The sequence below is a fragment of the Salvia splendens genome, chromosome 13 (genome assembly GCF_004379255.2).
Source record: "Salvia splendens isolate huo1 chromosome 13, SspV2, whole genome shotgun sequence".
NCBI classification, from domain to species: domain Eukaryota; kingdom Viridiplantae; phylum Streptophyta; class Magnoliopsida; order Lamiales; family Lamiaceae; genus Salvia; species Salvia splendens.
In genome coordinates, this window is record NC_056044.1 from 3,626,948 (window position 1) to 3,640,366 (window position 13,419).

Here is a 13,419-nt window from a genome sequence, read left to right on the forward strand (position 1 = left end):
TTGGCTCTCTTTCTCTCAATCGGTTGGCATCAACTTTTCATATTTTAATTTATGTTATTGTCAAAATGATGATTTTATCAATTGTATATTCAAAGCGATTTTAATTTGTAATTACAGAAACTTATTCGAATAGGACTATGAGTAATGAATAATTAGTATGGCATCGCAAATTGTTACATCCAGGGCAGGTTAATAGTAATTTTGATGTAGTAGTAATATTTATTGTTTATTATAGAGTTATAAATCATCTGTTTTTTGTAGTAGTATATATTTTAAGTGTCTAAATAAAAATAGTGAAATAATCATTTACCGAAAATAAATAAGGTTATAAAATATCATATCCAAGGCCGGTTAATAGTAAATCCAACGTAATATTTATTACTATAAGATTCTAAATAATTAATTATGTGAAGAGGGTATTTTGTCATTTCGTATAATCCAAATAGTCTTCTGAAACTAACCAATGTACAGCTTAAGAATTCAAAATTTAATAAAATTGGTATTTGGGATAGCAATAAATACACAGAAGTTATAAAGCTCTGAACTCACTGGTGACTTTAGAAATTTAGAATTGATAGCTAAAATAGTCTACAGCAGTCACAGATCAGGAAAGCATCAAATTACAGCAGCAAGCAATTCATCTCTTTAGTATAACATGTTTTCACATTTTATTTCACTAATTGATGGGATGCAGGTAATGTTGGAGGAACTTTCCTACCAGATGGATTAGCGTTTGCTTCTCATTCATTTGCACTTGCATCTTCCGATGGCGGTGTATGTCCTTCTACACAAGATACTAGATTTCGTTAACCACCTCCGCCAGCCACAAAGACATTTTTTCCCTCAAAACACCCTATTGGTGAGGGGTTAGGCAGACCCCCAACGAGCAACGACGATATTGAGGTTAGAATACAAAAACAAGGGAGTAATATTTACAGACACTAACTAATTTCAAGCTAAGGAAAATGATTTATAGAATGTTTTAACTTCAAGAATTAAAGAAAGATAGAGAACCATACGTACCTTCACCTTCTGCTGGTGCATAGGGAGACTTGCGGTAACGTGTCTGCTGCTGTGTAGGCTAGGGAAACAAATACAGAAAGGAGAAAAATGTCATGACACAGGAAAAAGGGAAGAAACAAACACATGAAGTGGCAACCCAATTTTCATTTACTTTGTCCAAGTTTGCTACTCAAAACTGTAAATATCAAAGATAGTGATGTACAAATAGTACTCCTTTTGTTCAATTTTAAAGATCAATGAGATGAAAGAAATTGGTGAATAGCATCGTTAATTTCGAAGTAATCTCGATTAGGTTCAAAATTATCAATCACCCCACCAAAATACTAGCTAACAACAGTCCAGGAAGAGAACACCTGAAGCTAGAATAAACCATGCACCGACAGAACCAACGAAAATCCCATCCACGGGAATGGGGCACGGTATTATAGTATACTATCAGATTAGCAATTGAAAGGAGATTTTCGTGTGGTTGTGAATGAAACAGGAAGCTTCTATCATATAGCTAAAAATATCTTGAAGCAAGAACACATCAGATACTTATTGATACTGATGACCCCTTTATGGGAAAGGACATAGGTAATATTGTAAACTAACATGGTCAAGAAGACATAATAAATTCAAAATATCGGAAAATGAATAGCTACAATTCCTGTGAACTCTGTATATATAAAGTAGATCTAGTCACCTGTAACTTTGGCCGGAGAGCCTCAAGTGGTCCTTTAGGCTTCCCTGCACCTTGCTGTGATCATAAAACATTGATGATGCAACGAGATTAACATATCAGATTCCACTACCACAAGTTACAAAAGCATATATGGTGCAAATTTCATAAACGGCTACCTTTCCCAATGCCCAATCAGCTGAGTCAAAATAGGCTCGTTCATGATCCTGACATCAAATGGGGCAACTTTAGAAAGAAACCTCAGGATAAACGACAAAAGAAAGGAAGGAAACATCAGACAATACCTTAGAAATAAGTGGTGGTTTCTTCGGCATCATTCCTCCATATTTTTTCTTCACAACTGCCTCCTGAAAAAAGAGGAACACATAAAGAGCTACTATTACAATATGAACATTGACTGCATTTATCGATATGCAAAAAGAACATTATCTGGACACAACTTCCTTCTGTGCTGTTGGCAGGGACTTTTCAGCATCCTCCATGACAATCTCCCCTTGTTCTCTTTCAGTACCTGACATATCCTTGCCACAACACTGCACAAAGAATACCAGCAGTATACAGTATCACCAATTTCATCAATTGTTCAAGCCTAGAAAGGACTAATCAATATAACCGACCACTCGAAATAGAAAGAACACGATTTTCCACTTCCCTTAAATTAGAAAGAATCGCATCACACATCATATCGTTGACACAGATTTATCACATTATCATAGATATGCATGCACAATATCCACACCACACAAACTCGATGAATCCAAACATCTCAATTCAAGACACTCGTTAGGAAAAGTAATCATTTGCTGACACTGTCAAGTAACACACTATATCCAAATTGTATAACATCAACATTGCATACAACACTATTCATTCAATACCTAAAGCTCTAGTCTTAAAATAAAACTACGATTCAACGACTCATTTTTAGCATCACTTGTACTGCACCATAAACAGCTCAGATGAAAATCACTTCCAAGCACAAATCTGAGTCCATTTTAGAACAACCAGTTCATCACTTTCCTTATAATTCGTCAACGAAGGTTTCCAACAAACTCAAGATAAAACTCTAATGACTAAAAGTCTATATGAAGTCTACTGTTTCAAATCAAAATTCTAATATAAATATCAGAATTCTGCAAATAAGTGCCAGAATTTTCAATATTTAAATAGACAGTGGAACAAAAAAACTACTTCAGCAATCACATTACCAATCGTTCACCTTTCAAATAAATTATCCTATTGCGCAGGATCTAAATCAATAAACATTGTCTGACTCTGATCCAAAAAAATAGTGTCACACAAATTCATAAATATCGAAATCTTTCCACCTCTATTTCTTTACCTCAGCCGATCTTAACATAAACAACTAAATTAAGCATATATGAATGATGAATCAAACTGAAATACAAACATGCTACCAAAACGCTGAAACACTAAAAACTGAAGCAATAGCATATAACAACTAACTAAGATCAATAGGGCCAAAATTTTGGGGTTGCAAGCGGATTAAACTAGAACAAAATCCACAAAATAATTGTCGATCTGGAGTTACCTAAGGAAGGCAGCTAGTTCAAAGCTGTTTCAACTATCGATCGATCGCGTGCGTGCGTGTTTCAATGAGCAAAGGAAAAATGAATGAATAAAAACAGAGGGAATCAATTAAGGGTAGATACTGAAATTCCTCTCATGCCGTACTTATCTAGAACGAATATTTTTTCGGGAGCGGATCCTCTGCTGTGATTAAATCACAGCAGGGCATGCTGTGGTAAAAAACGTCGTCGTTTCCTTCCAATAAAATAATGCATTTTATTTAGTTTTTAAATCCCTCCAAATCTGCCAACAAACCAAAAACGTAGATACGCTTCTTCCAATATATCAATTGCCAAATATTTCTTTTCCCTCCCTCTCTCTTTTTGCGTACAATGGAAACAAAAAATCTCTTCATCTTCTTTCTAATCTGCTTCTATTTGTTTTACGCCGGTTGTGGAGAAAATTAATCACTCTTCTCTGTTATCTCACAGGTATGAATTTTTTTCTAATGAATGTCGTGTGCTTCATCTAATATTTTTGTTATTCCTGTTTCATTTTATGAACTGATGGTATTTAAATATTTTTTATTCCCAAGACTTTGTGGGATGTATTGCTTTACTTCATGAATATAATCTTAGTTTTACTTGTTATTTGAGCTTGCCAAATATTGAAAGTACCGAACCATTGTTGCTTTTTTCACCATTTAATTCCAAGAGAAAAAGTGAGATAGGTTAAAAGAGTTGGAATTTATATTGAAGTTGAAGAAGTTGAAGAAGCAAAAGTTAATCTCACATATATTATCATTGATGTTTCTATCTGCATAAAAATTTCCCATTGCATATCATCTAATATTTTCATATTTTAGTGGCTATAACAGAGTTTTCCAACAACTTTTTCACCGATGAATATGAGCTCTGATTCTGATTTCAAGCCTAGAATCGATATGGAATTTGATAGCTTAGATGATGCTTGGATGTTTTGGGTTCAATATGAGGGAAAAGTTGGCTTCGGAGTTCGGAAACATTACTTTAACAAATGTAAAATAAACTGATCGAATAACATCACATAAATATGTTTGTTGTAAGGAAGGTGTCCGTAAAGAGGACAAAAGGGATTCTTTGACGCTCCATCCTCGACTTGGGACTCGAACAAATTGTCAAGTAAGGTTGGGGGTGACCTATGTGAAGGGTATATATAAAGTAAATGAGTTTAAGGAAGAGCATAATCATCCCCTCTACATTCCTAAGACAGTACATATGTTATCTTCTCAACGCCGCATTACTGAAGTTCAAGCACATGAGATTGATTTAGCCGATGATGTTGGGCTCAGTGAAAGTGTTTGATGTGTTAGACGTGAAGTTGCTTCCTGAGAATTATATTCTTAAAAGGTGGACAAGAGAAGCTAGAACTGGTGTAGTCCATGACCATATTGGTAATGAAGTTGAAGAAGATTCTAAATTACAAAGTACTAAGTGGTATCGGAGACTATGTCAAATTCTTGTAAGGTTGGCTAATGAAGCTTCTGTCCATCAACCCACTTTCACCTTGGTGAATGAAACAATGTCGGATCTATATAAAAAGGTAATGGAAATGCGTTTATCGTAAAAAGATCAAGAATACAGTGACAATGTGAATACCTCTTCAACGGTCTCTTCTCTAATGGCATCAAAAGGATTCAAGAAAAAAATTGATTTATATGTCTTGCAGTACTATACAGAGCTCTGAAGGTACATCTAGTGCTAATTATCAATATCGAGATGGAGATCGAGATCATTGAGATGTCTTGAATGCCTTGCAACACTATACAAAGCTTTGGAGGCACACCTTGAATGTAGTTTTTGATAAAATAACATCTCATGCCTTTTGTTTGATAAAATAACATCTCATGCCTTTTGAATAAGTATTTTCAGATTAGTCATGTTTCAAAGTATATATTTTTGGATTGTTTTTATATAATTAGTTTTGCCAGTGTTGTTTTGAGAAATGAGAGCATAGATATTCCCTTTAAAGCATTTTGGATTGTTTTTATCTGATTATATTTGCTGATGTTTTTATCTAATTATTTTTAGTTTGAGGAGGTATTCTTTTTGTCCTTGCCGTAGCCATGTTTGTTGTTGCCTTTAAAGATAAAAAATTGAACTAATACTAACTATATCAGCAAATATTATCTACAATGCATAATCTGTCAAAGTAATTAATGCTCATCAAAAATTTAGTAAAAACTGAATTACTACTAAGTATATGTAGCCAATCTTATCTATAATGCATAAGCTGTCAAAACTATTTTATACTCATCAAACAATTATTAGATACAAAGCAAGATATATGAAGTAAACTTTAAGTTGCTAAGATCAAAATTAAGATTTTGAATACAGCACCAAGTTTTCAATTTCCCAACTCAATTCACAATAAGTATCTTCTCTCTTAGTCATTTCATCGAGCAATTGATGGGTGTTCTTTAGCAAAATTTTGGTAAAAAATAATTTGATGCCTCCAATCAGACAGGGAATGCAAAATATATACAGTTTATGTCCATAAATAGATGGAAGAAAGAAATCGTACCACGTTTTTAGCTTTGTTGGCAGATTTGGAGGGATTTAAAAACTAAATAAAATGCATTATTTTATTGGAAGGAAACGACGACGTTTTTACCACAGCAGACCCTGCTGTGATTAAATCACAGCAGAGGATCCGCTCCCTATTTTTTCACTATCATTTTACAAAATGATTGCTTCAAATTTAATTTCATTCCCCATTTAAATAAATATTAGTTGAATTTGTTATAAAAATAACAATAAGTAAATAAACATATCTATTTTGTACTGTATTCAATAAAATTTCAGTTAAATATATTGTTAACGCGTTTTTTTCCCACATGGCATCGTAATACTAGCGTGTAATTCGGCGAAAGATTAATTTACATTTTATTTGCTTTATTTATTGCGTATGAAAATAGTCATAGTATAAAACTATAAATAAAACTTCAGTGGACAAGTTATATTTGTGGTACGATTCAAATGATATTAACCTCATCAACCAGTGCCACTAGTTAAACTAGATTTGTTCTTCGTGTTATGCATGAAAACATATTGTGGAGTACTAAATTTGAATTATACTAGATTTTATATTTACTCTGTTTATTTCATTTCAAAGTATATTCATAAAATTTAAATTTATATTTAATTATTATTATCTTATATTAATTGGTTATATGACGATATAAAATAGAAGATAGATAACTTATTTAATACTTTTTTAATATTTTAATTGTTTAGTAAGTAAAATAAATTGTTCAATTTGTTATTAATATAGTATAAATTGTTACTATAATATAACACCAACTGTATCTAATTATATACTACGGTACTAGTTACCAATATATACCAAAATATCAACATAAGTTATGGTTAGTCAAATAGTGTGAACAAAATTTAATCATATCTTATCGAATAATATAAAATCATTAGTTTCGACAAAAGGGGTGTTGCTTTTAGATGAATTTTTAGTTCATTTCAGAAAATTCGGATTTGAAAAATACGAATATCATTTTAGATTGTTTTAAGTCATCTAAAATAAACTAAAAATAACATACTGCGTGTGTATCAATGTGTTATCTAAAATGACTTCCGTATTTAAAATTATGTATTCTGCTATAAAATTGAATTTTGAACGTATCACAGTCCTAGGCCAATATATGAATAAACATTATTTTTTTGATATGGTAATTGGTAAGTATCCTATTTCACTTTGGAATATACTGTAGGAAGTAGCATTAAACTTTCCACTTATCCTTCTATTTTATGCAAATAATGTAGCTATTGATTTTCAATGACATTATCCATTTTCTTTTTATCCAGTTTTCTAGGAAGCAAAAAATGACAGCTGAGACTTAAGAATGTTTATTCAAAGACAAAGTAATGACAATTAACTGTACCTAGCGCTTCAATATCATATTGCAATAACTTACAAAGATATAGAGAATGATATACTGTCCTTACAAAGTGAAAAGGCATTGATCTCGAACAACACAAACCAACTCTCTACAGCTATGCGTTACATATATACAGAGCTCTACACCAAAAGCAGCATTGGCTACTACTTATTCGGACAGTGAAGGAAACAAAATTGGCTTAACATGTCTGGACTTTCTGAGTGAAAAAGGACAAAAAAGAAAAGAAAAGAAAAGAACTACACAAAAATGATCTGTTGAGGGAAAAAAGACGATATACATGTAAAAGGGAAGATACACATGAGTACTTCACACAAGGCCAATAATATCACAAACATTCCCCCCGTGGCACACACACTGTAAGACGACGACACCCTCCCTCAAGGCAGCAGCAGCACCATTTTTATGAGACACAACTTGTAAACAACCCCGTGGTATGCTATATACAATAGAGCCTCTCACTTCTGTAGCTGCGTTATGGTGTGGTGGTATGCTTCCATCTCCAATGCGATTTCCTACATTTTTTCCCAAGTGAGGATGACCGGATTAGAAGAACCTCCTCCTGAAACCCCTGGTTGTGGCTTGGTAAGATCGCATCAGCAGCCCAACACCAACTCCAACACCGAGGCACATACCTAGCCCTATCCCCACACCAACCCTTACACCAGCATTGAACCATGAGAGCTGCCCGTCTTCACCAGGATACATATCTTCAGAGTAATAGCTGTATGCAGCTTTCCCCTCCGACTCATCATCATCCATATCAGCCGGCATTAACTGCAGAAGAAAACCAACCGATTGAACAAGAGAACTTAACATCAAGACGCTAAGAGTTAAATCTCTTTCAACACCCACTCTGAAAAATGGGATACCCTGTGAAGCATAGCTGGATAGGCTTACCAGCAAAACAACCTATGACAACATTTTTTTCTGTTCTGCAGCATAATGCCAAAATGGTAACAAGTGGAGCAAAGAGCCAAAGTATGTCTTAAAGCTCTCCACAAAGCCATTTGCATGATTCTGTTATTTCCTAGATTTAATTTAACAGGCTCCACTCACTAATATTTCCACTGGGCATGTGATATCTTCGGGAGATACTCCAAGAGTCCAAGTGCACAAATTCTAAATTTTACGAGTTAACTATCATTAGCCTACAAGGAACCAGATTTCTCATGTTCCTTCCAAACAAAATTCATGGTCAAACTCATGGGACTTTTGATGTCATTGTTCTATGTGAATGAGAAAGCATGGGACATTCCAAACAGTAATCAAGAGAACTGTTCTACAATATACATCTAGTTCGTGGTTACCTTACATGGATGGTCTGCTTTTTAAAGTAGACTGCATACCCAGATTCATACTCTCGCTTTCTAATTTAGAATTACAAAATAAGACTCACTTAAAAAAATAGGAGTTATCACCCAGAAACTACTCCCCTGTCAAGGAATGGCCAGTGTACAACCACTACAAGGAAAAAGGTACCGAGTACATAAAGCAAAACTTGTGTGCCCTGATTTAGAATTAAACCCCACGCAAGGTGAAATTGGATTTGGAATCTTGACACAGTGAGGTGTTGAAGATAAATTACATTAAATTAGCTATAGCGCATCCTCAACCATACTCTTGAATCTTGATGGGAACTTGGGAAGTAAAGATACAGGGTTCCTCAATCATTTGGTAAATCTGATATTAATTAAAAAGAGGAAGTGTAAAGCCTACACTAAAACTTTTATACATCTCAGTGGTAGTGGGAGATGAGCCTAGAGCATGAGTATTCACATGAACCGGAAATTAGACTTTACCTTTTTCATAAAATCAATACAACCCTATCAACTCTCCTCAACCAAAGTTAATTTTCTAGGTTTGCCTTTTGCAACTAGTGCAATCGATTGGAAATTGAAAGATGGTGTTCAACTTTTGCAGCTAGCCATGATACAATGCCCAAAATAGAAGGTTTATACATGCAGGTTTCTGCATTAGAACTAGCTGTTGCTTGAAATATCCTATATCCCTATGCTATGGGGATCGATCGTTTATCCCTTATAAAAAATATCATTTGGGTCTGTACTTTTTACAATGGGTTAATGTCATTTGAAGGACTTGTTAGCTTGATTTCTTTTCGATTCGCTCCTGCATTCCTCCTAAACTTTCAATTTTCATCCCCTTTCCCCATCTTTCTCTCTCTCCCTCCCCCCTCTCTCTCTCTATAAACATAAAAACACACACATCTGTGTTTTATGTGAGAGCACGGAAACCTTATTGGCTGTTACCTAAATATACACAGGAAAAAGTCTGCTTCCCTTCAACCAATTCCCCTACTTTCAAAAAAAGCTTCATTAATATATTCTTCCTTAGCTTGAGCCTTATCTCACTCCCTTGTGCCAAAATTTTGACTTCACCCATGTTCTTTGTCACCTTTTTCCACATTTCATTAATGATCATCCCCACACATACCTATTTCAACTCTACCACACGTCCACACCACAAAAGTTCAAATCAAAATTAAGTTAATTATAGTTCCTTGCAATCCGCCTGATGCCAGCTTCCACAACTTCAGCTTCGTGCGGCAGATCAGCAGTGGCGATATCGGGAGGGTTTATCTTTGCCATCTCAGCTGAGGAAGGGCGGTCTATGCCATGAAATGGTGGACAATAAAAATAAAAATAAAGAACAAAATGAACTGAAAGAAAAAGGAAGAAGAAGATATGAGAAGGGGAAAGAACGAGAAAGAGGGGATAGAGAGAGAGAGAAGAAATGCCAGCCAGCCATTGAAGTGAAAGATGGGGGAGAGAGAGAGAGAGAGGGGGGGGGGAGAATGACAAAACTATCCCTTCAGGGTGGAAGGACGTTTTGCTCATAAGATAAAGCCAAAAAGTGAAAAAGACCGTCAAATAACATTACACTATAGGAAAAGGATACCCAAATGATAATTTCCTATAGGGACCGTAGTTCACTCTAAAAGGAAATGTTCTAAAAGTCGCTAGTGAGAAGCTAGGGATAAGCATCCCAGGAAAGTTCAGGCGTAGACAATTTGGGAAAAAGCAAGGGCTGCTCGGTGCCTCAATAAGCCTAAGGCACCTATCCTTGGCAGATCTAAGGACCCAGCAGCCGCAAAGTACAAACCAGAATGAGGAAGATAGTACATGCAGGAGAATTATCATTAACAGGAAACGTCCTTGGTTTGGAGATTCAAATGAGATGACTGGAATTTAAAACGGAGTACCTTACTGATACAGCTCTTTTAGGAGTAAAACTTCAGGAGAATCCCCACATCATATTAATGAAAAATGTACAACTACTGGCAACAAGCCTCAAGCATATCATCTTTTTTAATATATGATCATTTGACTGGGATGATTTCATATATTCATCAAAAGGATGCTCACTTTCGATGGCAGCTCGGGTTTACAATGCATATGATTTAGTGTTTGAATGATTGCATGATCCAACAAATCCAAAGTTCTTCAATCCATCAAAGTATGTGGTGGATTAGCCTATACTATTTTTATCTATCCATGCTATTACCAAAGTACGCTCCCCCTATACCAAAAGTAGGACTTATCTGATGGATCGTGAACTTGTGTCATAGTTTTCCTATAATACTAGCATCACATAAAATAATAACTATAAATGATAAGATTTTCAATAGAGAGAATATCCAAAAAATGCTGCCAGTATCATGGGATCATCAAAATAAATCGGCTCTATGCTCAGCCTAAAACTAAGATTCAGTTTCATTAGGTACACGATTTATAACCTAATTGTGGGATATCTATCAATCTGCAGAGTCCTAAATCACACACGACACATTCATAATAGCACAAACTAATTTAGTTTTTGCTTATATTCCTTCGCAACTAATTGCTTCAGCTGCAGCCTACCATATTCAACCTCTGTCAGATATCCTAGCTCAAAGCATAAATTAAGTGACCAGCATATCAATCTTAGCTCAAATACCCATTTAAATAAATATATATATACAAGAAGAAGAAAAAGAGAGACTCTCAACACCAAACATTACGCCTCAATCCAAAATTACCTGCAGTTTTCGCTGTCTGACCAACACATTACTCAAACTCCCTTGTTCCTTGCCCATCTCCTCATCCTCGGGAATTGCATCAAGCATCAGTCCTTGCCTCGCCTTCCTCCGCGGGCTAACCAACACTGTCTTCATCAAAATCACAGGCGTTCCTGAACAACACCCGGCTATGTAAACCTCGATGGATGGGGAGCATCCCCCTTTCCTCGGCTGCAGGAGCGCCGAGCTCTTATTCGTGATAGGTGTTGCAGCGTAGCACTCGATACTCCACCCCGATTTCGAATCGTTATCCAACGCGCTCTCATTGCTCCACGCATCAGCCTTCTCCAGCGAGCCACATAGAATCAAATCCAAATCATCCCTCTCCTCGCACACCTCGAATTCCGAGGGGCCCGATATCTTGACGCTATCGGTGCTCACGTAGGTCACCTCGGACGAGTCCTTGTTGACGCGATCGCGGCGGAGAGTGATGGAGACGGCGTCGGAAGAGGGGATACGCGCGCCGTTGATTTCCAAGGAAACGCCCACCTCCCGCCGGAGGTGGCGGAGCTTCAGCTGGTCCGGGAGGTTTTCCACCGCGCAGGAGGCGATTCGAACGTAGAAGAGGCGGATTTCCAAACACCCGCCGGTGAATTTCAGCGGCCTGTAAATCGATAAATCGTCCTCGTTTTTGCCCATTCTCCAAAAACCCTAAGATTCGAACAATCTAATTCTGAAATTCTCGAATAGAAATCACAGTATTCGGTTCATTGAGGAATTCAAGGGGTGATCAAATTGTTGTGGAATTTAGGGTTTTTTTCCGAGGGTGATTTGAGATTGGGGAAAATGAAACAAAAATAAGAACAATAGGGAGAAAAGGGAGAGAGACACGAGAGGACAAGTGGAGCGTGATCAATAGACGCGCTGAGCGCGAGTGGAATCTGACCTCACTATTTAAAGAGCACGAAATTTACAAATGATATTTAACATATTAAGTTAAAAAAATGAATAAAAATAGATGGTTGAAAACAGAATAAAATAAGAGCAATATGATAATTTTTTTATTATTATAAAGGGAAATGATTTAGATAATGTGGGATGACATCCAAAATAGAACACAACATATTAAGTAACATGGAGGAGGATATTACATCACCTCCACCTCGTGATAGGAATATCGTTAGTTTTCATTCAGAGCAGCGTAGGATTTTAATTTAAAGAAATTAGAACCGTAATAGTAAAAGGAAATTGTGGTTGTGGTTCATTTTTGGAGTATAATTGACTCATTATATGTAGGATCATGTGAATTGTTTATCCAACTTAATTGCAAGTTAGGCTTCTAGTTATAATTTCAACTTGTGTTTAAAACTTTTTGAAAAGGAAATTGTGATTGTGGTTCATTTTTGGAGTATAATTGACTCATTATAGGTAGGATCATGTGAATTGTTTGTCCAACTTAATTGCAAGTTAGGCTTCTTGTTATAATTTCCACTTGTGTTTAAAACTTTAATAAAATAGGACGAGCAAGCGACGATTTTGCCTCATTTAAATCTTAGTTGGAAATGGAGAATTAGTATGAAACTAAAACGAAAATGTGCAACCATTTCTTGAGTTTGACTTATATCAAGAGTCAATATTTATTTACCTTATTTATTTTTATATTACCATATTTTAACATTCTTATTTATCTTGAATCTCAATGGTTTATATTATAATCCTTTTTCTAATTTTAATAACGATAGATACTCTGGTCGCACGTTGACATTAATCTTGCTATAGTTACCTAAAATAAAAAAATATTAATTGACTTTGCGCCTTTGCCTACCAAGTCTTAATGGCTTAACCTAATTCTACATTATTCCTTTTAATTCGATATTTCAGATAATAATTACTTTTAAAGTTTGTCATTTATTTCGCAAATAAATAAATAAATTAATATTGCAGATGATGGATCATATAACAATCATCTAGTACATAGTAATATGGTTTTTAAAAAAATATTCCACATCATCATTTAGTCTTAGTAAGGAGAGCATTAAGCTCCTATTGCCCTCTTAGTGTTAAGTTCCAATATAATATCAACCATTAGATTAAAAGGGTGGACGGTCTAGATTAAGATTTCATAACTGACTCCGTGTTACATTATTAGGTGGAATTGGTACATTATAGGGGTAGAAATGTAAACAAAGCATTTATATCACATGTTTAAAAACTGCA

The 13,419-nt window shown here is 35.3% G+C and overlaps 2 protein-coding genes across 3 annotated transcripts; both read right to left on the reverse strand.

The window, feature by feature from the left end:
- Positions 1-552: 552 nt before the first annotated feature.
- Positions 553-3,462, reverse strand: LOC121761641. 2 transcript variants are annotated; one of them, XM_042157270.1, is made up of 7 exons: positions 3,258-3,462; positions 2,146-2,238; positions 1,990-2,052; positions 1,864-1,911; positions 1,709-1,762; positions 1,024-1,081; positions 553-853 (listed from the first exon to the last, which is right to left on the reverse strand). In XM_042157270.1, the coding sequence occupies exons 2-7, from the start codon at positions 2,221-2,223 to the stop codon at positions 807-809; spliced, it is 348 nt and encodes a 115-aa protein (XP_042013204.1). In that variant the 5' UTR covers positions 2,224-2,238; positions 3,258-3,462; the 3' UTR covers positions 553-806. The 2 variants fall into 2 exon arrangements, with proteins under 2 accessions (XP_042013204.1, XP_042013206.1); XM_042157272.1 differs by having other exon boundaries at positions 553-784; positions 3,258-3,461.
- A 3,691-nt stretch (positions 3,463-7,153) lies between these two features.
- Positions 7,154-12,108, reverse strand: LOC121761640 (uncharacterized protein At1g01500-like). The gene is made up of 2 exons (XM_042157269.1): positions 11,224-12,108; positions 7,154-7,961 (listed from the first exon to the last, which is right to left on the reverse strand). The coding sequence occupies exons 1-2, from the start codon at positions 11,899-11,901 to the stop codon at positions 7,731-7,733; spliced, it is 909 nt and encodes a 302-aa protein (XP_042013203.1). The 5' UTR covers positions 11,902-12,108; the 3' UTR covers positions 7,154-7,730.
- Positions 12,109-13,419: the final 1,311 nt, after the last annotated feature.